The 24,140-nt window shown below is 37.1% G+C and overlaps 1 protein-coding gene across 2 annotated transcripts in view; it reads left to right on the forward strand.

Moving 5' to 3' along the window:
• The window catches only part of CHID1 (chitinase domain containing 1), a 95,835-nt gene extending 73,261 nt beyond the window's left edge, over positions 1–22,574 (forward strand). For both annotated transcript variants that reach the window (XM_059474594.1, XM_059474593.1), the window contains exons 11-13: positions 17,793–17,873; positions 20,197–20,239; positions 22,305–22,574. In XM_059474594.1, coding sequence (XP_059330577.1) covers positions 17,793–17,873; positions 20,197–20,239; positions 22,305–22,403 — 223 coding nt within the window. In that variant the 3' untranslated portion in view covers positions 22,404–22,574. The remainder of the gene's footprint in view (positions 1–17,792; positions 17,874–20,196; positions 20,240–22,304) is intronic.
• The last annotated feature ends 1,566 nt before the right edge of the window (positions 22,575–24,140 follow it).

A 24,140-nucleotide genomic window follows, 5' to 3' on the forward strand; every position in this document is an offset into this window, starting at 1 on the left:
AAGTTTTACATTCACCTCACTGATTACCGTACTTATGGGCAAAGTGATACAAATGATTTCTGGTTTGGTATTTATTTTCTGGTTCAAAGGAATGTGTAGCAGACAGTGGTGTTGGCTGGAAATTGGCAAGGCTGGTTAAATGTAACCCTTGGCTGAATGTTGCTGTATGATTAGTTGAAATGTTGATATCATGAGCTTCCAAACACCCCAACTGCATCCAGAATACTTAATGTAGTTAGTTAAACAGTTTATCACTTGTATGTCCTGTTTCTGTGGTCCTTTCTTATTCATTCCTAATATTTTGTTTGCTTCTTGGCAATTTTTGAGTGCTAGACTGATGCTGAGAGAGAACAACTTATATAAACACCAAGATCATTTTTCTGGGTGGTGGAAACTCATTCAGAACCCATATATTTTTCTCATATTTACTATTTTGTGTTTATTGGCATCCAAATTTAGTTGCCATTTTATTGTGACATAATTTGTTTCTCTGAGCTTTTGTGACTCATTTCGGTCAAGTCTGGTTTTTAATTGGCTCTGAGTATTTTCATATCATCAACAAATTTTGCAGCCTTGCTAATTTTTACAGATTTTTCTGTATATGGAGTGAACTGCAGAGGTCACAACATGGATATTTGTGAAATGCTATGCTTTCTTTCTGTTGTGAAAACAACCACTTACTGTTGCCAGATAAACAGTCCATATGTCTAGTAATTTGATGAAAAGGCCTTATTCAGTGCAGAACTATGGATTCCTATTAGTATTTTCTTTCCCTTTTGAGAGAGTTTGAAGTCAGAGAAAGCCAGGCTTCTGAAACATCAGAAATAGAAAATTATGGGGAAAAAGAAAATCATGTAACAGCTGTTTTCTCTTTAAGGGATGCATTTGTATCTTTGCAATTTACTTCCAATCTGCCTTTGCACTGCCCTTGGTAGGAGATACATGCCGGCATCCTTTGGTCACACAGATTAGTCCCTTGCACCAGAGCAGTCGTTGTCTTCCAATGCTGTCATTTCACTTGCTCACACTTTGGTCTGCAGCCATGCTCTGCTCCCACTTAGCCACTGGCAGAAAGTGGATTACAGAAACTCATGGGCTGATGCACCCGTGTGATGCTTTGAGTCAGGGACGGAATGAAAGACTCCAGTCTTCAAAGGGTGATTTAGAAGGTTAGTTTAATGAAAGTAGCAGGTCTTTTTATAATGTGACTCACTAAGGTGAGACTTGATTGGTCTCAAAGTAAAAACTTCTCACACTATTGGTGAACTATGGATAGCACACTCTGGAGAACTATATCTATAAACAGTTACAGAAAGAGAGATAATAATTGTTTTAATTCTTTTCTCTAAGTTTCCATGGGTGTAAAGCTTTTCAGTTTTCCTTTGGCCACAATTAGCTAACTAGAGAATTAAAATTAGCATTCATGAACAAGCTACCAGTTGCTGATCAAGCCTTTCACAGGTGGAGTTGAACAGTAAAGGGACCTGGTTTAGTGCACTTTAGTGCACTTCTCACAGCTTCCCAGGATTTTCCTGGGACAGCTATGTCTCTCTCTGTTCAGAGGATATGTGATTACCACACCCCTGTACTGCCATTCTCTGGAAGTGACCCTGCCTGGGGCTGAACCTGAGAATGCTCAGGTCGTGCCAAATGCTTTCTGGTAAGCTTGGAGAAACACTGTCTGCAGCCATGGCTTTGCCATATTCTTTCAGTTGATCCTTCTGTAGGCTGCAGGTCAGTGTGTAACTGGCAGTGACTGGATGCTGTGCTAGTATTTCCCAGAGTTGCACTGCCAGCAAAACCATGTGATACACACAAGTTTTGGGTTTGAAATGCCTTCACTCCCCTTTGGGCTTAGTGTTGCAGAAGGGCATGAACACCATCAGACAGTCTTTGAATTAATGAGTATTTTCAGGAGTGAATAATGCATACATCCAGCTCTTACTGCCACCAACAGTCCATGTTGTTTTATAATGAAATATGCATTTCTTTTATATTTGAAAAACATAAAGTACATTCATTTTGTGGGTAGTGCATAATTTATGATCTTCTTAATTATTCATTTCAATGCTTTTTAAAGTTTGTTGATATATTTAAGAGACATGACAGATGACCAGTCTGTCCCTTACCAGCTCTTGAAAGAAAATATGATAGATTTGGAACTCCTAAGGCCTGAGCCTTCTCTTTTCCCCATCAGTTTAGATATGATCTCTGCAGTCTGCAACCCAGGTTGCCCAAAGCATTTGAGCACTTAGTTCTTTCTGAAGTCTTCTGTAGCAAAGGATCTTAATAGAAAGAAAATGTGTGAAAATGTTTGAGGCTCTGTACTTGACCACCTGCAAGGCAGTGCTCAGTGGATTAGAGGGTCAGACCTAGCATGCAGGTTTTGTGTTACTGTGCTATGTACAAATTTGAGATGGAAGCATTCAATCTGTGTTTCATTGCCTTGTGAATTTACCTTTATAGTCAGGATTTTTATAAAAGAACATTTATCTTTGTAATTGACATGAAGGAATAGAAATTTAGACTTAAGAAACACTAGTAATAAATCATAATTTGTCAGGTCTGGTTTGTTATATCCAAATGGCAAACAAGAGCAGCTGTGTACTGCTTTTGACTTTCATTCATGTCTCTTGTATGAGCACAGCTCTAGGTTTTCTAACTTTGTTTTGTGCTATTTATATGCTTTACTATTGCATATGTTGATAAACATGACACTAGGAGAAGATTTTTACAGAGTACCATTTTGAGTAATCAAAAAGCGAGATGAATATTTGGTTTGATAAGTTTTCAGGTTTTCCCTGTGAGAAATCCTCAAGTACGTCTTTCAGACACTGTTTCCTAAACACTGCGATTTGGAAAATTTGGTATTTTGTCAGTTCTTTGAATACTGTGCACATGGTTTTGAAACAATCAATTGCAAACCATAGGATGCAGTTCTTTCATCTTGCTGAGCTGTCATTGCAGCAGCCTCAAACAGCTCTGTTTTTCCTAACATGAATTACCTGGACCATGTGTACACTTCAACCACTGCCCATTTGAGACTTATCATGATGATTTGCCTGAAATAACTCAGCAAGACATTTTGCTGAACTTACAGGTGTAAAACTACTTTATCACTTCCTGTTTTTAACATGGTTATATTCTTCTCTGATTCAAAGTTGTGAACTATACACTCCTTCAATTACCAGGGTTCTTCCAGTGCTATTCTCTCCTGCATTAAACTGCTCTCTCTGGGCTTTGAAAATTTTACAGTTGTAGATGTGGTGGTTCACTTACTCCTGTACATCTAATTTTATGACATGAATTAGAAAAACCTGTTTTGTTTTGTTTTATTATTGAAAACAGTAGTAATATTCCTTTCAGTCACTGTACTCTTATTGTAGCAAGGAAACTGTCCAGTATTTTGATTTACAGATACTTCAAATGCAGCAACTAATGCTGTCACAGAATGAGTGTTTAACACAGTGTAACCATTGGACTATGGTGTGCCCTCTCAAGAAATTTCTTATTTCTCCTGAAATTACATTTAAATTCAACAATTGTCCTGTCTGACACGTCAGTCTTAACAGACCACATACTTCCCTTTACAAGGTCCTCTTCTGCTGGTTCAGCAGGGGAACATTCCACAGATTACTTAATTCTCTTTGCTGACATGCCTCACTGGGACAGCCAATACAAGAACATCACTCATCAGCATTTTCTTTGATGTATTTAATTTTCTGTTAGTGAACTACAGCAGATTTTCACATTCAGTGCATATTGAATATCTGGGGGGCCACTCTGAGGTACCGTAAGAAGGGTCTTGCTGTCTCATTGTGTTCTGCATCATCTGGGGTTGAGGCTCTGATTTCTTTCCCTCTGCTCTGCAAGTGCACTAAACCAGGCCCCTTTACTGTTCAACTCCAGCTGTGAAAGGCTTGATCAGCAACTGGTAGCTTGTTCTTGAATGCTGATTTTAATTCTCTAGTTAGCTAGTTGTGGCCAAAGGAAAACTGAAAAGCTTTACACCCATCAAGTATTTTACCATAAAGATTACCTTAGGTGTTAATCATTGCTCTTTTTTCCTGAGGTTTTTAACCTATTCAAAAGCTGCCTGGACATAACCCTGAATAATGTGCTGTAGAGTTTGAGAAGAGAGGTTGGATGAGATGACCAGTGGTTCCTTCCAACTTGAGCCATTCTGTGATTCCTAATGCTTTTGAAAAGAAAAAAGGAAGTAGCAGAGAGCAAGCAGATGAATTGTTATGTCTAATTTCTATTTCTGCTCAACCTTCTGTACTGGCATTCTGTTTCAGAAATTTAACTCATAAACCACCATAAGGTTCTCCCTAAGCCTCCTTTTTTTGTGGGCTAAGCACTGCTTCTCATCAGACCTGTGCTCCAGATCCTTCCCCAGCTTCATTGCTTAGCTGAGTGTGTTTTCTAGATGTTGCTAGCTTGTCGTTTACGTAATGCAAGGAGTTTTAAATTATTTGGCTCATACAGAGGAACATGGTGCAATCAGTCTCCCACCAAGCAAGGATTGTTGCTGAATCCTCCATGGCCCTTTCCTATGTTAACTAAAATTTCAGAATTTCTTTATGAACAGTGCATCCAAATTAGACCTGAGTCTCTTTATGTGAGGCTTTAAAATAATGTTGGAAGTAATTAATGTGGGCATGATATCCAGTGTGAAGTTTCAATGTACTAGTAAAAGTAACTACAGCCTTGTTTTATGTTGGGGATATTCTGTGTTGATAAATTACTTGCCTGTGACCATAAAAGAGAGGTAGGAGTAGCAAACCAGCAGCAGAACATTTACCTCATAACTGGTCTATGAGTTAATCCCTAGGTCCTGCTCCCTCATTACTCAATCACTTAGATTTACTAAACTGATGGGAGCAAAACTTGCTCTCAGCATCTACTTCAGCCTTGTAAAATCATCATGAACTTCAGTAAGTTTCAGCACACAATCTACATATTAATGTTTCTTATGACTAGGGTAATGAAAAATATATTTTATTCTTCTGTCTCTACAAACATAATCCATGATGTAAATTGAGTTTTTGTTCACATCTGATATACTGGGTGATGTTGTTGTCTATTCCATTTTTAATATGTGTGGGTAAGTATATTGACTTTTTTAGTACTGATATTTTAGTAACCAGGCTTATTGCTATTTTAATTATTTTGCAATCCTAATGTTTTTATGTTTTTCCTTAAATCTTCTGTACAGTTCATCTTTCCTTAATTTGTCCTGAGTTCTGAACATTGAGAAAAGTGCTCCTGAAGCTACCCATTCCTGTCGTGTAATATAGTTGGGCAAACTTGATAATTTCTTAGCCTCCCTTTCCCTCTGTGATCTTTTGGGGAATACAATGAAGATTATTTGGAATCACATAAAGAAATTTAGACAGTTATAATTTTTGGATATCTGACTTGATTTTTTAAATTAATTTTTTAAATGATGTTGCAGTATTTTTTAAGAAACAATTATACATCATGGCATCTTTAGTTGCCCATGTAGGGATAAGTCACTGTTTTATCATAAAAATCCCTATCATTATTGACTGGTTTTGGATTGGTATTGTTTCTGTCTAATTTATAATATTATCCCAGACTTCTGTCTTCAGAAGAAGACCTTTTTTCTACATAGGTTTTTTATTTTAATCCATGGTCTTCCCACCTCTGTCATAATTGCTTAATATTTATGCATTATCACGTGGTGTGAAATGCTGTAACAATGATGGTTTTGTGAATTCTTTCAGCACTCTTCTCTTCAATATCTTCTTATTTTATTGTAGGTATAAATTAGAGCAAAGATTATACATTTGAAAGTGAAGGTGCAGAACAAAACTCTTCTGCCATAGGAGAAGAATATGTAGTACCTGCCAGTCAAGTTCATTCAATTATGTTGTTATAGCAACTGGTTAGCCTCTTCCATACTTAAAATATCTTGTGTCAAATAATTAGTGCTGCTTAATTGTATTATATTGCAAAAAAGACAAGTAATTAAAGAGGTTCTTGCAATGGCTGTGGGGCCAGAAAAGGTCAGAAACTACTTGTAACTGGAATATGTTTTGTGAATGTAAATTAATAGATCTAGTAATCTATCTCTTCATTCCCCAGGATCCAAAAAAAGTATCTAGCATACTTGAATTGCTGTTTCTTACTTGGAAATATTAATGGATAAAAATTACCTCTTGTCCTCAATGATTTTTTTTCTTTTGTTCTCATCCTCTTAGGAAGTCTGTAACGTGTGATGTATGTGATAGCCTTGTCCACATAGACAAATGGCCCAATAAAATGCATTTTGGATTTCTCAGGGCATTTCTCTGTGTTCTGGCTGTCAGTCGTGTGTTGCAGCAGGTTCTTTTCCTCCAAGTTTGGTCTTATGCTTGAAAACTTTCTGAGCATTTGATCAAAGACAGCAGCCATCATAATCCACAAATATAGAGCTTTGTGGGAGAAAAACTATTTCTAACAACATAATATTTGGGATTTTAAATCAGCAAGTGCCTAAATCACTCTGCCAAACAAGTTCAATCAATCTCAGATATGGCATTGGAGCCTATTGTTAAGACAAGAACCTGCACTTTTTTTCATGGTGTGAGGAGATATTTTTATTTATCTTCAAGACTTCTGGAATTGATCACCAAGTATTTTTGATGCTAAGTACAGAATCCATTTTCTGGCAGTAATGGTTCTTAAAGAGAAAACTGTACCATCCTGGGGGTGGGGGATTGAAATTAAAGAGCTTCTGAAGTGGTGCAGTAGCTGTGTGTAGACTACAAAGTGTATAAAGCAGTACTGGCACTTACAGGAGTAGCTGCAATGCAGAGCAAGAGAGGAGCAGATTACAGTCCTCCACTTCATGTAAAAGTAAGTACAACTAAAATATCATGCAGCAAAAGCCTTACCAATCCCAAATGTAGGTCAGTAAGTCTTCCTGTGACTGCAGTTGGAACTGTTTCGTCTAATCCAAGCAATATTCCCCATGTTATCCGTGCTCGTGCATTGTAGGGCTCTACAGCTGACAGTCCCATCTGTTTTTCTTCATCTCCAAGCCTTGCTCTCATCCTCTTTTTATGTGTCTTCACCTAACAAGGTCATTCATTCCTCTTCTCTGTGCATACCACTGTAGCAAGAGCTTGTGTTAATTAGGTATGTAGGGCACAGGGAGTTATTCCCAGGTGGCACATCTGCCATATGGTTTGGAAATAGCTCTTTGCAATGAAAAGTAGAGCTTTACTTCTCCCCTCAGGCCTGCCTTAAGGTAGAAAAGTTGAGTTGTTTGTGGGTATGAACCTTTCAGAATCTTGTCAGACATGATTCACCAGTAACAATTTTTTTTTAATTAAAGCAATCAAATGCTTTTTCTGGGCCTCTGAAAGAAGCAATGTTTGCTGATGAAATCAGAAGAAAAAAGGAAAATGAAAGCTTCTTTCCCCAACAGTTGTTTCTGAATTGTGCTTTAAAAAAAAAAAAAGAAAAAAGACATGTCTTCATTCTACATTGTATCCATCTCTCAGCCACTATGCTTTTAGAAATTGATCCTTTGGAGTATTTTTCACTCTTTAATCTCGCTTTCGACTCTCTGGATTTGCCTTTCTAACATGCATATCATAGTCTTGATATTTAACTTGCTTAACTTAACAGTTAGTAAGTGTTTAAAGGACATTCTTCTTTTATTGATTGCCCAGCTGTGCTGGTGATTGCTCCATGTGTTGGATGACTTGTGTAGGTAGTGCAAAGTAATAGTGTTTTGAAAGTGTTATTGCAATTTAATATGTTTGCATATGGAACAACTTTGGAGACAGAAATGCCTGACTGTTTTAACTTTAGCAGTGTACTAGGATAATTTGTCAACACTTACCATCTGAATTTGTTCAAATAATTGCAAAAAGCAAACTTCTGTCATACAAGCACAGCAAAAGAATTTCTTTTCTAACTTCCCCAGATGTTAACAAAATTTAGATGTACACAGATCCCACATATGCTGAGTATAATGCCCTTTTCATTCTTCCTTTAAACCAGCAATTTCTTGAGCCAACCAGAGATCTTTTGAGAGGTTAATGCTATAAGTGCTGTTTAATTTAAGATTTTAAAAAAATACTTACACGCCTGTTAGAGGCAAATAGCATTGCATTTTGAAATTTAAAGGGGGAAAAAATGTGGCAGCCATCATTTTGTCCTCTGATTTGCAATGCAAGTGTTACTGTTTGATTTAAGTAATAGCTCTTTTGGAAATAATTTTAAATAAGTTTGTGCATATTTCTTTTTGCTTTTTAATTTAGTCTTAATATTAGCAGATTTTTTCAGAAGGAAGATATGTCTTCAGCAGAAACTAAATAGATAAGAATATACAAATAGGTTTTGGAGTTATGGCAAAGATAAAGAAGATGTTCTGCCATTTTTTCATGATGAAAAGTGCCCAGGCTCTTCTTTGAAACTGAACACTGTCACATGAATATGCATTAGTATAACTAAATATCAAGTGATTTAAAATTCATGTTCTCAAATATTTACTTAGCTGCCTTGATAAAGAGAGTTATTTAAAAGGGCATAAACTTCCACTCTCATTGGTTAAAAGATAGTTTATGATTTCATAGCCTGTCTTCAATTCAAGTCATGCCAAAAATTGAGGAATTATATGATATCTAGATTATTTTAAGGCATGTTAAAAATGTATTAACCTTCTGAGATTTGCATTTTTTATGAGAGATTAATACTCATTTGCATGAATTTGTCATCATTCTGTCTTTTCAAAAAACAAAGTCTGAAAGTCTTACATTAGTTCTGTTGATGTACACGGTCAATTGAGAGGAGAAAGAGCCCTCTGCCAAGTATGAAAAATTAACTCAAAAGTCAGCAACAGTGTTCTTTGTTCTTCACTTCATCTGGTCCCAAAAGATGGAAAAGAGTATATAGTTCATATCTTTATGGGACACTGGAGGTTTGGAAAATTTACTGCTCTGCCGTAGATTTTCCTTTAGGATACTTAACTTCTCTAGTTACAATCCTCCCTGCCAAGGATGGAATTTATGATGTCTTTCATATGAAACTATCTGCTGTATTAAGCTTGATAACTTAAATTTATTACTGTGCTTCTATAACTACTACATGCCAAAAAAAACTATTCCTGAGCTGTGTTTCTTTTATTTTATAGAAAGTGTTTGGTGTTTAGCTCCTCCTTTTGCCAATCCCTTTGATGGAGTTGCTTTAAGCAGACAAACCACTCATTCATTATAGTAGTGGAAATTGTAGGCATGATGTGATTGTCAGCTAAGGAACCTGAACATTCTTCTGAGGCTACTTGGAAGTGCAGATACTTTTCTGTGTCTTGTTCTCAGAAGCAAAGGGAATCCAAATAGTGGTTAGCTTTTTCAGGGTACAGTCTTCTACTGTAGTTTGTTTATTTCATTGTCTGAAGCTCTGGTTCCTTGCAGACAGTTCTTCTGTGTGACCTCCTATTTTGGGAGAGACAACAGAGGCAGCATTTCATTCCTAGGGCAGTTGCTGGTCTTGGTCAGTTTTACATCCTCAGAGTCCTTCCTGCAGCCTGCAGATTTTGTGCTCTGCCTGCCATAAGTCATCTGGGAGCAGATCTTCCTCTTCGCTCATGTCCTTGTCTCACCCTTGGTGCCTTCTGCTGCTTGCACCCAATGCATGTTTCCCAATGCACGTTCCCTTCATTTCTCCTTTGCTACCAAGCAGTTCTTGCCCCTGCTTGGGACTCAAACAGGGCATCTCAGCAACCCTCTGGAAACAGGGCATGAGCACCTGCCTGACTGAGGTGGAGGCTTGGAGGAAGAACTGCACTTCTCCCTTCCTGACACAGGGTGAGGAAAAGATGTTCCTGCTGGCTTTTGTGTTTCCTAAACCTGCTGAATGACATTGCTATTGACCTTGTGTTGTGTTGGGATGATTTAAATTCAGGAGTGGTTGAAGAGAAATACAAGAAGCAACTGGGAAAGCTAAAAGTGGTATTTAATTGCATTAAGATCATCTGACCTTTTAGAAGTGGATGGAAAAGAAATGTGATTTTTTAATATGTACCTTTTTAAATGAAGGAGGTATAGAAGAATTAAGAATATCAAAGTAGATAAGTTTGCACTCAAAATTTATTTTTATACTGGAGTGGATCAAACTTCATATCCTATACACTGAATTAAGATTAACTGAATCTGACCAGGCTCCAAATCCAGTAAAACAGTTTTCATTGCTAATCTGTGTACCACTACGTAAATAGAGCTAATTTGTTTACTTTGAGCAAGAAGAAAGTCTGTAAAGTTTTTGTGATGTGAGTAAAAGAAATCCCAACAAACCCAATCTGACACACAACAGAAGTAGCATAGTTTTTTAGTTTTTGTTATTTACAGCTGAAGCTGAGCAGCAGATATATTGGCGGATCTGAACTTTGTTCAGCCTCACATCCAAAGATAAATAGCCCCACTTTTTCAAATGCAGTGCTTATTATGTCAGTTCTTAGAAGAATAGAGCACAGTATTTTATTTGGAGTGATGGATCTGAAAATGCTTCAACCTCAATTGAGTGTTACTTAAACATTTCAGGAAATGGGCCCTTAAACTAGGAGTTTTGTCTTCAGAGATTTTATTTTTAGGGTGAACCTGCTGGTTCTTGAAACAAGCCTGTAGGGATAAACAAACATTAGTTTTCATCATGTTGAGAAGTATTTTTAAGCAGAAACACTCTGTCTTGTCTGAGACTCTAAGACAGAAACTAAGGCAGATTATTGGGTGAGCTGGAGCAGAATGTAAGTTTTTATGTATGGTCTAGGAAGCACTAATACTTTCACTGTTTCTTGATGATACATTGCCTTATAGGAATCTGTTAGGACCTGTGTTTCTTCTGTGAAGAATGGGCATTAAGCTTCTGTAATGTCAGTGCAGTGGTTTGACCCCAACTGAGGAAAGAATCACATTGGCTTCTCAACAATACATATTTTCAATTTTCCTTTAGAAACAGTAATGCTGCTGAACAGCAATGTGTTACTGGAGGCACACAAACAGATAAGCAGACCTTCTCCCTCAATCTAATTATTATCCTCATTGTCTAAGAAATCATTTTTGACTTAAAAATCAAGGTCTTGTTTTCTTTACGGAGATTTTCGTATGTTCCTCCCAAATCCATCAGTTTGAGTAAAAATCTTAAATATATAGATAAATGCTCACGCCTTTCTGCCTTGTGTGTGATTAATTCTATTGATAGATCAATATCTAACAGTTGTCATCTTATTGCAGGGGTTCCATACTGTTGTCTCCTTATCACAAAAGTTCCATGCCTTCTTGGTGTTTCTCATAGCCAGCTCCTCAGAGCACTGACTCTTCCTTCTTCACAAAGCAGCCACTGACTCCAGTTCCCCTCTCAAGCAGCCACCCCACTCTTTATAGCACTCTTCTTCTCACTGGTTACAGCTGTGCCCTGTTAAAGTCAGGCCTGCTCCTAACCTTTGACAATTGGCCCAGCTGCAGCTACTTAGGGATAAGATTACTTTCTACACTATCTTTATTTTCTTATATTCTATCTCCCTACATCCTACTGTAACTTTGTGGGGTCTTTTTTTGGCAAAGAACTGCCTTTTTGGGTATATTGAGAATTGCAGCATGCACTGTATTGCTTTCAGCTGTACTTGACATTCCTGTGGATAACTTGCCAGTGTACCACTGTGTAAATTCTCCGGTGAGTCTCCCTATAAAACCTCTGTGAAGCTGACAATAAGGGCCACCACCAACATGTAAAGTTCTATACATAGAAATATGTATTTTTTATGTTTTCTTCTGTAGCCACAGTAATGCACAAGAAGATTTTGATGCTCATTTTTTCTTGAGACAGGGATGCTTCTGAAAAGCTTGATATTGTCTACTGTGTCTGCTGAAATCTGTAAATTAGGAACAATTTTCTGTCTCTCTGCAGTTGTGTCTAGCAAAGTATTCTTGTTTCCAAATTACTTTGGAAATGCTGAACAAGATATTCTTTATTACTTTTAAAACTGACAGAGCAAGGTTCAGGCAGCAACAGAGAGATTACTAGAGAAAGATGGTACTTGCTTATAGATTTTGCATTTCTAGGCTGCTATTTGGATATTTTAACAGCTAACTGATTGATGTCTCTCTTCAAACTGCCTTTATTAGTTCTTTTACATTAAATAATCTAAAGACTTAACAATTATTTTTGATTAATATACCCTATAGACAGGCTTATAGTGTGCTCTCCACTCAGATGCATAAATCTTCAGAATAAAAATTATTTCCATGTTAGTTCATACTTCTGATTCTCTAGAACATACATAGTAACTGTCTTTTTCCTGGATGACCTATTTGCTTTTGAAAGAACTTGTGGGATATATGTTAAAATCTGAATTCTTTAATGTGCAAGCAAGGGATACAGTGCTATGCAACATTACCACGTTTTAAAGTTGGAAGCATAAAAATTGTAAATATGGTGTTATTGAGTGGAGAGAGGAGATGAGTAAAAAGGTTCTTAAGTGATCCTGATGGAACCAGTGTGGTGAAAGCTTAATCATTCAGTCTGTTGTTGATCTTTTTTTCTGCACTGTGTAATGCTGTATAGATAAACACACACACACATAAATAACATTATGTTGTTAATGACTCTGCTAGGTATTTAATAAATTTATGAATGCTTTCAAAAGTATTTTAAAGGCTAATATATAAAGATGGTTAAATTGTAGGGCATCTCTGCCTTTTGCAAGCTGCAGTTTTAGGGACTGAGTGATTGAAAACTCAAAATCTGTATAAAATCTTTTTTTTTCAAATTTTTTCTTTTTGTGTTTCTATTTATTATCATGGAAGACACCTATTATCAAAACTGTTAGTTTCATGACTAAATAATTCAATAGCTTATAGGATATTCAGAATTTTGGCATTTGATTTTTAGAAATTGTCTTCTAAGAAGCAGAGAAGGCCAAAAAATTCCCACTTTTAAAACTTTTTTTTTTAAAAATGTCTCCAGATTGTATTGTTTCTTGATATTTTGTCTCAACTAAAAGGAAGTAATTAAGAAAAACCTTAAATGGTAAGTGTCAAGGTAGCTAAAATTAAACATGAAATAAAAAGGGGTTTGACTTATGGGTTATATATACAACTCCTGTAAAAACTCTTGTTTTAAAGATGGGTATCTTCCCATTCACAGAGTGTCCTGATGTACACAGAGCAGTGGAGAAATGGGCTGGTGCTTTTTTGGAAGATACTTATGAAGAATGTTCTTAGGAGTGTGCCTGTAAAAACTGGTTTTGGAGCTATTCTGTCTATTTGTTTTGCATCAGAAATTGGAACTCTTGAGCTCTAAAATACAGCCTTTTGTGTGACTTCTCTTGCTTTTATTAAAAGATACAGCTCCCTATAAAGAGGGAAGATGGGCCCTGTCCAGCTGTGTCTAAAACTTGCCATGCATAGGCACTGTTGATATTTATGGAGATACAATTCCTGGTAGGTTCACATTTTAATAACTAAGCCTATTGTAACTGAAGAAAACTGAAAAGAAAATGTGTGGTATAGATTTTAAAGCTGAGTAGTATTTTTGTTCTTTGACTGAATCTCTCAAATATGGTACAGTTGAAGACTGTAAACTCAATTTTCTGTAGCAGGAGAAAATGATCCTTCATTCTGATTAGAGACCTATTGCTTCTAATGAGAGTTTTGTTCATGTGAGAACTGGGGAGAAAATATAAAATGTTAGAAAAGAGCATTAAAATGCAATGTATGCTCAGTAGTGGTTTCCTTTTCACTACAGTTTTTTGGTTGCAGAGTGATTCAGGACTAGGAAAGCAAAACACCCAAAGATTAAAAAGTTTAACTTCATAAATAAATCCTAGTCTAAGAATTAAATACAAAACTATCTCTTCCTAGAATGTAAATTTTTGTTGCAAAAGATATACTAGAGACTGGTTTCTTTATATTCTCAGTGAAAAAAGCATCATCCATGAAGATAAATAGCTTCTTCAGGGGGACTAAAGATTGTGGGTTTTACCTTAACATATTCCAGGGCCATGCCATTTTTCATGTTTTGGAAGAAAAGCATCTAAGAAAAGGAACACCAGCCATAAATCCTGAGAAACTTTCATCTGGTTCCTTTATTTATTCATTGAATAAACAGTAAAGTGCAATAGTGTGTAGGTGTAGCCACATTAGGGTTGTTCATAGGTACACATCTTTGTCAGGACTGGCTTTACAGCAACTCCAATGTTTTGGCTTCTCCTTTAATTTGCAGAAGGAAGTGTTTGCTTTAACCCAGAGTGTTTGTAACCAGGAGTATCTGTCACACAAATAATTGTTCTTCTCCGAATACCAGGTAGTGCCCATCTTGACAAAGGCATGGCAATTTAAGTGAGCCAGAATGGCACTTGTCTGTGTCAGAGCATGTATTTGCAAGGTGGACATGCAGGTGACACTGGCCTTTTGTTACTATTGCTGATGATCCATGCAGATCTGTCATTTCTATATGTTGCCCTGGTGCTTCAGTAGAGGCTGGCATCAATAATCCAGATACTTCATCTGTGCTGACCTTGTTTCAGGCTGGCACCACAGAAACAGCATGACTTGCTCTGCAAATGGTCACAAACTTGCCAGGAAATATGTAGTGCAAGGCTGTGAAGCTGAGTTTTCAGTGTTTTTCATTCTCTTAACTGCTGAGGCAGCTTGGTAAAAGAAGAACGGTAGTAAGTTAGGAGGTGATGGATGAGGAATTAGTCTGGATAGCTGTATAAAAGCAGGAGTGAACTGGCACAGAGGCAGTAGTAAGAGGGATAAATTAGAAAGAGAGAATGAAAAAATAGCAGTAAATATGAGTTGAAAGGTACAGAGTGAAATGAGGGGTGAAAAAAAGGAAAGCTGGCTGTGGTGAGCTTCTTGCCCCTTTCTTTTCCTCTTTGAGAACCTGAAAATTTATCTAGAATTCTGCTATCCCAGACACATTGACATCCCTTGTCTTGTTCGGTGCAATGGCAAATTTTGCTTTTCTGTTTATTTATTTATTTATTTATTTATTTATTTATTTATTTATTTTAACCAGTGCATGTCAAATATTTGTTGAGTCAAGTACTGCCCCAGCTAGGAGATAATATATTAAGAGTGCCTGGTATGTATTAGTTTGAGTCAAGCAAGTGTGTTGTGGTTGTGCTGATGCAGTTTTACACAGGAACCTTTCCACTTATGGTGCACGTGATAGGATACTACTGAGATAATAGGATAATATGGCATCTCTCGGAGTTCTTACTTTCTTTCTTTTACTGAAAAAAAAGGAATCAAGTAAAAGGGAAATTACTACAAGAAGGGAATGGGTTATTCCCAAGTTAGGGCAATAGAAAGCCCATGGGAAATAGGTGTGGTTTGCTGATGCACCTCTTCCCAACTCTTCACAGCAACTTTGTGTCTCATTGAAAAAGATAAAGCTTGGTTTTCGTAGGCATTGAGCATGCAGTTGCAACTGAAGTAAATGAGAGCTTATTGTTTAAACATTGTGCTTGGAATTTTTGTTGTCCTTAACTGAGAAACATAAAAACCAAGTTCATATGTTTCAAGTAGGCTCCCTAAGATTAGTGGATAGCAATGACAATACTTCTTTTTTCCCCAACTCAAGCTTGTAGCTAGTCTCATCACTGTAGATGTGATTTCAAGATGAACTTTTTCAGTTTTGCTGTTACATACTGTGGGGATAAATGCCTAGAGACAGAAGCAAGGGAAATAAATTCTCTGTGCGTGGTCAAGATGAGTGCTCATTAAATGTGGTATATGCCTTAACAGGTTTAAAATAATAATAATATACCTTTAATAGAAAAGGGTATAATAATTGGTTCCACTTGCACTTCTATTTTTAAAGCTTGTTCATAAGTATTTTGAGCACTCTTTAATTGTGTTGGGAATTTTAGCTAGCAGAATTAAGATTTCCCATCTAAAGACATACATTCAGGAACAAAGCTGTGTGCCAGGATGTCTTGGCTGGTAATTTTTGTTTTCTGCTCTGGAACACCTTGGTACCATATTCTATATGAGTGTAGTCTCCTGGCATTACTGGAATGGGACAGTTTGTTAAAATCTGTCCTTAAATTTTAAGTATAAAAAACTCGGTTTCTTTGCATATGTTTCTAGTGGGCCAACTTAAAAATTTTTGTATGTCTTAAAAAGGGATGGGCAGGTTCCAAAAGGTCTAACTTACCCCATTTGAAAAGGTCCATTATTCCAGGGCATGTGTGGGTTAGGGAGAGTGCAAGAGCTCTTCATGTTTCCATGTGCTCACATGTTCCTGTGTGTTTGCTTATGTAGATAAATCCATGCCTGGCTGGATTCATTTGATATAAATACAAAAGAAAATATTTTCTAAACCTGCTAGCTGTAGGAAACATTTTGCCAATATATGAATGAGAAAGCCACAGCAAAAGAGAGAAGATGATCCTGGCAATGCTGAATATTTTAATTGCATTTTGAATAGTACCAAATGAAAGAACAAATCTTTTTCAAACTGAGCAATACAAAATTTTTCTGTTTCTTGATGTATAATAGTGAGATGGAATTTCAGCACTGATGCAGTCAGGATAGTGGCTGATGGACATTTCTTAATAATAAATAAGATGATTTGAAGGAAATGTTTCCATCCAAATCCTGTCATAAGCAGAGAAATTACTGCAAGAATGAGACCAATTGTGGAAGATGGCTTTGATAGACCTTTCAAAAAGACATGACCAAAGATGCAGGCTAAAAAATGCAGAAGAGACAGGGGAATGAGACTTCTCATTTTTATGTGACACCTGTGTGGCCTCTATCACTGGCAGTAGCTTGCCATCTTCTGGTCCTCTGATGTGTGGCAGCCAGCAGCTTTGTTTCTGTTTTGCTGTCAGAAATGCAGACACTGTCTCTGCCCTGAGAGGATACTATGAGCTATAAATTTACAGCATACCAGCTCTTCTACCCCAGGGTTTTGGGTCCAAGTAGTACTCAATCCTCACTTTGTGTCAGGGGAGATAGGTCATTCCATGTTCAAAACGTCCATGCAAGATAATAATGCCAAGAAGCCAGTGATGGGGAAAATCCATATGCAGAATTACTTAGCAGTGAACTCTCCTTGACAGTTTCAGTTTTAGAAGATTAGCTAAGCCCCTTACCTGGAAGAACTTTCCTGATGACATAAGCCTCATAGTGGAGGATGCAGTTGTGTACAGCCTAGGGACGACTTCAGTTCCTGTGCTTTGGCATATGGGTTTCAGACTGTAGAAATATTACAACAGTGCCTTCATGTGTCCTTGCAGATTTGCTATCAATGAACATTAATCAATTCACAGAGTCACACAAATCACAGAATTAAGAAGGGGCCACTGGAGGCCATCTAGTCCGAGTTCCCTGCTCCAGGGACCATATTACTCAGGTTGGTGCCCTGATACCTTTTGAATATCTGCAGGGAAGGAGACTCCACAGCCTCTCTGGGCAATCCATTCTAGTGCTTGGTCACCCACATAGTAAAGTGTTTCCTCATGCTCAGGCGGAAGTTTCTGTGCATCACTTTCTGCCCCTTGCCTCTTGTCCTATTGCTTGGCACCACCTCCTGACATCCTCCCCTCAGATATTTATATGCAACACTTTAGAAAAAAAATAGCCTAAAAATGCAAACATGAAATTTCAAAGTGGTTTAGGAAACGAGTTGTCAACAAAAAGATATTTTTGATACTGTGCTCAACATCTAAACATGGTAAAACTGCTCTTTTGAAATTTCTGCAATGTAATTTCATAACCGCTTCTTAGAAAACTTAATTCCTTATCTATGTTTTTAATTTGTAGGTACATTGAAACCTTGAAGGAACACAAGCCAAAAATTGTCTGGGATGAACAAATTGCTGAACACTACTTTGAATACAAAAAGTGAGTTACATTTATTAACTTACCATTCTGCAAATATTTTTGGGCATGGGCCAATGACTGTAGTATGCAACTGAATTCAGCAAATGGAAATTCTGCTGATTGTGATCTATGTGTCAACACTGAACTGCAGCTTAAAAGAGTGTTTTGGGTGAGAGGAGAAAATCACAGAAGTATTCATGAAATTACATAAACTAGAACAATCTTTAGAAGAGAAGTCTGATGGGTCATATCTTTAGAAATTATCCATCAAAGTTATCTATTGAGTGTCAGTTAATCAGAGGCTCTGAGATGAGTACTGGGAGCTGTCGGGTGATTACCAATAACTCAGCCCAAAATAGTTCAGAGAAAAATCTATGGTACAGGAGCCTGGTTTCACAAATCCTACTGGTTAGTTTATTTAAGTGACAAACCTCCACTAGATGGAATGGACTGCAGAGAAATGTAATAGAAGTAAAACTAAGGGACTTCCAGATAAAGTTTTTGAAAGAACTGAGAACGTTAAGGGCAATAATGTTCTTTGTCCACCCTTGTTCATTGTGAAATGACAAGAGGATTCCTGATCTAGAAGAATCCATTTAAAATAGATTCAAATAAATAAACTCAGCAGTATCTTATTGATCCTCTGATAATTTGCTATTTTTATGCAAAAATATCAAAATATTCAAAATGATACAATCAAATCCTACTACTTCTGCAAAGCTGTGTCTTTTATATTACTCAATGCATTATTAATGTGAAGATACACAACTGACAGGAAGAGTAAAACACATTTTAGAAGCTTTTATTAAAAACAATCAAAACTTCTTTATTTCTGAAAAAATCTGGTCTAAAATATTTATCAATATTTAACCCAACCAAAAAACAAAAATTAAAACTAAACCTACAAATCACCTACCTTTGTATTTTTATTTTAACTTTCAAGGTGTTTCTCAGCCTGTAATTTTCTTCTTTTATTTATCAGGAAAAAAAAATCTATTGTTGAGCAGTGTTTAAATTTGGGGTTTTTTTCATGTGTTTGTATGAAAGGACTGGAATCTGTATGCCTTCATTTTTAATTATTTGGTATCCTGTTGCAAAATTACTTTGCACCAAACAATTACAGTTTTTTGTGTTAACTAAAAAGGAATAAATCAGAAGCTCTGTTTTACTGATCTTTAATGTCCAATCCTGTTGGAGACACAATGAGCACTAGATGAAAACTTGCTCTCAAAAGTGTAACTCTGAGGACTCTGTTTGAATGGCATGCTTCTGGGATTCATGTCTGAATCACATTTCTTGCATGGCAAAATGATCTTGTTGCAAAGGGATAGCTCGTCAGTAGTACTTCCTCTTTTTCCTTTGAAGCCAAACTTTGGAGGTTCTTGTGTGGGGCTTCCTGGAGGAATTTTTGATGCACGAAGCCCACTCTGTCCGAAAATCACTCTAAACTTCACTTGTGCTGTGCTTGGCAGTCAGCTGAGGGGTTCAGCTGGCTGCAGGGGAGAGTTATTTAAGGAACTCTTTTTCAGTTACCACTTTGTTTTGCAAAGGTTCAATTATCTTGGACAGGGATGGCAGCCAGGCCTGAAATATGTATGCTTCCCTGGTGAGGCCTCTCACCTGCAAATCTTGCACGTCTGCAAGAGCTGAGAAATGAAATCATGAATCTTTAAGCAAAGCACAGCTAATGATTTCATGTAGCAGGCAGAGACTGTTACAAATAGTTGCAGAAATCAGAGTGCTTGTCCCAGTGCGCAGGCAGGTATTCACTTATGTAAGTGTTGAGATTTTAGGAGCAATTCCTTCTTGGTCTGTCCATGCACTCCACTTTTTCTCCTGGCCTAAGTGGTAAAGTGGTGCTGTGAGACCCCTTGTAACTCATCCTTCTTATTACTAGGGGTTTAAAATGCCACCTTGGTATTTGTGCCCAGTATAGCTTGCCCTGTCTGTATATTTTATACTGCTGGCAGTTAATTTAGCCTGAAAGATAAAGGAATTCAGGGAATTGGAGAAAATATTTCACAGTTTGCATCAGAAAACCAAATGTCTTCATCTTTTTTCAGATGCGCATTTAGCAGGTGCAGCTGCCTGTTACAATCTGACAGCTTTGTCATCCAGTTGCAACAAAATATCTCAGTGTTTACTGTGATATGGTATCAAACCAACTCTGTTGTGAGATCTCTTCTTGGATCCTCTGTTTTCACTGTCAGCCTTTTCACAGTATCACAGTATCTCAGAATGCTTAAGTTTGGAAGGGACAAACCTGGTTTTGAGTTCTAGCCTCAGTTTAAAATCCTGTTGTCTATCAAAGCTACTGTGACTATTTGTTTTTCTTGTTTTGCAGAAATAAGGGAGGAAAACACGCAGTCTTCTACCCAACACTGAAGGTAGGTGCCACTTTCTCAGATCAGAGTGCTGTAAGAGGACAGAGATGTTTACTTGACTCTTTCATTATTGAGATATTTCAAAAAATGTTGAACTGGTTTAAGCTTTTTTGAAAGAAGTTTGCCCTCATGTAAATGTTATGTAAATTGTTATGATTCAAGGACTCAGCTGCTTGTGCAAGAAGGTTGGTTTTCTCTCATGCATAATGGGGTTTTGGGAACTCTGAAGATAGAGCATGCCTAGAGATAAGACACACCAGGACAAACCAGTGCTGTAGAGGATCTGTACAAGTGCACAGCTCACGTACTATCAGACATGTTGTTAGCAGATTCTCAGACAAGATACAAAAGAAATTTTCCTTCTCATTATGGTGGCTGGAAGCTTGGACAACTTTTGCCTTCCTTTGTAACAGTATCCTGATTCTCTTTGTCAGCCTACATCACCCTGTTTTCTTCAGCTCTGTGGAACAGAATTTCAGTATGTGGAACATACTTCAGTGTTTTGAAAACTTCTACACAATAGTCTGCAGTAGAGCAGAATACAGGATAAAATGGTTAATTACAGCCTTAGTTCCTAGGAAGTTATCTTTAGACTTTCTCAAATTAAACTGGAAAAAAACCTGAAAAAGCCAGCATGTTAAACCTCTGCTGGCATTTAGTACTGGAAGGGAATTGCTTCTGTAGTGAAACTACATTATATTTACAGAGACCAGAAACTTTTTTTTTTTTATGGTTAAACTAGTATGAAATGATCTAAAGCTCTGTTTTCTGTTTTTCTGGATTGATATCTTAAGCTCCATGAGTAAAGGGATATTTCCCCTCATTAATCCAATATGGGTGGAAGTACTATCACATGTGGGATAGTAACTACCACATCTATGTTCTTGCTAGTGCAGTGTGTCTGAGAGTGTTAGAAAATTTCATTGTGAGTGTATCAGAGAAAAGATAGCTTGTGCTGTTATGCTGTTTTCTTCAGCCATGGGGAAGGATTTCACCCTGCCATTGTCAGTACTAACCAGGTTAAGAAAACTCATTCCTGTAAATTTCTTTCATTATTTCCTCTCTAACAGATCCCCACTCACCTGTGGTGATTGGTGAATGCATGGAAATGGGTTTTCTTTCCCTTTTCAACATTCTTGTAATTAAATAGTCTGAGATTTGTTTGCTGGTCCTGATGGTTGGGAAACACTGAATGTTATTACCTCATGAAAATTGTGCTTCTTTTCCCTTTTAACATTATACTCACCGACAGGTTGCTCAAAATTAGTTTGTTCATGACTAGTTAAAAGCAGTCATGAACGATAGGCCCAGTGGATCTGTTAATGATGCTGTGATACTTTATTCTGTTTCCCATGAAAATTATTTTTAAACACATCCCTAGTGTGAGTAGATTAAACACTGCAGTGCTGTAGTTCAAAGTAGGAAAACCTGAGAGCAAAAGATGGAAAAATAATTATTTTTGTTTGAATTAAAAAAAAAAAAGGCAGAATGTGAATTGTGGCATTGCTTCCCTTGTTAACCAGTGGCTAAACTAACTCTTCTAAATCAATGGCTGGAGATCAAATGGAGATACTTTTAATTATTATCTCCAAGAATCTCTTTAAAATAGAGTTTTTGTAATGTAAATTGTGACTCTGTCCTGGGAAAAGGCAAGGGTAGGCAAGAGATCTTGATGGTATTTGACAAATTGTTCTGATCGTCTTCAGTGATAAAGTTTTATTTTACCCCTGAGATATTTCTGGGAAGAGTTAGAATTTCTGTACATTGTGAAATGATGGCCTAAATTAGAATAGTCCTTTGCATAGTTCATAAATCTGATTTATTTCTGTGGCATTTTGTCAATTTAGATGGCAATCTTTTATTAGGTCATTGACTTAACTGGTACGATTAACTGTCTTTGACTGAATGATTGCTTGCTAACCAGAGAGTATTTGAAATACAGACAAGGTTTTTCAGTAGCTGGTTCAAGGGTAGATGTTTTTAAATGTCTGGCAATGGCATGAAGAGATGGCAGTATGGAGTGTCTGATATCTCTGACTGAGACATAATTGCTTTATCTGTCTTTTAGTCCATCCAGTTGCGCTTGGAGCTTGCAGAAGAATTGGGCACTGGAATATCCATCTGGGAACTGGGACAAGGCCTGGACTATTTTTATGATCTGCTTTAAAATGAGAGATGATCTTAGAAAGACTTTATTTGCTTCACTGAGGCTCCACCTCCAATTAATCTGGGTATCCTGGAGAGGTGATTTTTAAAACATTTTTTGTAATTTATATTGTATCTGTATTAAACTTGCATTTTTTTTCCCAATAAAGAATCCTTTTTGATTTGCCCCACAGACATGGTTGTTGGTATCTGATCAAGTTCAGAGTAAAAACCCACAGAAATTTCTCTGTAAGAACCTGAATTCCAAGTCATTGAAAACAGACCAACATAGCTGGATGGAGTCAGAGTTGAAAATATTTTCTGAAATGTTTTCTACAAAAAGTAAAATGGGAAAGTTGATGCCATCTGATCAGAGTTTAAGACGGAGCCCTTTCAAAGAGCTACTGGTAATAATCAAAGTAAGAGAACAAATAAATCCATCATATTCCACCCAGCAAATTTAAAATCTGCTGGACTCTGTATCTTGCTGTCTTCTGGTAAGGTAAGTGAACATAAAATGTCAGGAGGGGAGACCAATTAGAAGACTTTCCCTCAAGCTGGTAGAAAATCAAGCACTGACAAGCTAAGCTGTTGGCTTTGTTTGTTTTGTCATGTTAGTAAATTCCTTAAGTAGTTCAAAGTCACAGTAATTTCAATTTATGACCTGTTTCTAAATCAGTTCTGGTATAAGAGATGCTCTGTGATTTCTTTACTCTGCTTAGCCAGCTTGGTGGCTCAGTTACAGTATTTAGCCCTAGAGTGTGATGCATTAGTGGCCAGTTTGTGGGAACTGTAGCATTCAGCAACAAAGGCTCTAATGCTAATCATGGATTCCATGGATATGATGGATCCCAGCAGACAAAGCCCCAGCAGCTCTGTAAATGTCATCAGCACCTTTTTGCATGAAGCTGTCATTATTCAGCTACACTCATTGGTGCTTTTGTCTCCGTAATATGGATTTTTTAGGAACCCAATGGCTGTAAAAACCATCAGTTTAAAAACAAAGCCAAGAAATTGTGTCCCTGCCTCTTGGTTTATAGTATTTGGGTTTGTAGAAATCCACAGGCTTCAAGGCAATTTCTTCTAAGGAACTAAGAGGTGCTGGGAATTTGATGAAGGTGTCATTGGTCTCCAGCAGAGACTCAGGCAAAGAGCTCTGTACTCTCACTGGTGTTCTTCTTGCCACTTAGAGTTGTCACAGAGATGACTGCACTCCTCTGTTCACATCCACCCTTCCCAGTAATTAATCTCAGCGGGGAATTTATCTGCCCCTGCTGTTTTCAGCAGAATAAATCCCACTGTAATCCACCATTGATTAAAGAACTATTGATCTTCACCTTTCTGATTTAGTTCTGGCATCTCTCGACTTCTCACATTGCGAGTATCCAGCTGGGGTAACTAATCAGGTTTCTTTCTTCCATACCATTAGTAGTAAGATAATTTGCTACATGAATTCTTGTGTTCAATTAACTTGAACTTTCTAGTTTGTTCAAAAGCAATTTAAAGTCGCGCTGGCAATGGTATCTAGAATAGCACAAGAATTAAATTCTATTACACTGTTTTTTCTACTTTCAGTGGCACTATTGAACCACAGTGTCTCAGAAAAAATATTCAGAAATGGAAGGTGTTGTGTTCTGAAATGGCATCCCTTTTTATATTAGCTAGTAGGTAGCTTCCCAAATTGGATGTGAGGAAGAAAATTATATTTCATTTTATCTTGTTTCTTCTCTAGAAAAGATATACATAATTTATCACAATT

This window comes from Ammospiza nelsoni, chromosome 6 (assembly GCF_027579445.1).
Source record: "Ammospiza nelsoni isolate bAmmNel1 chromosome 6, bAmmNel1.pri, whole genome shotgun sequence".
Taxonomy (NCBI): Eukaryota; Metazoa; Chordata; class Aves; order Passeriformes; family Passerellidae; genus Ammospiza; species Ammospiza nelsoni.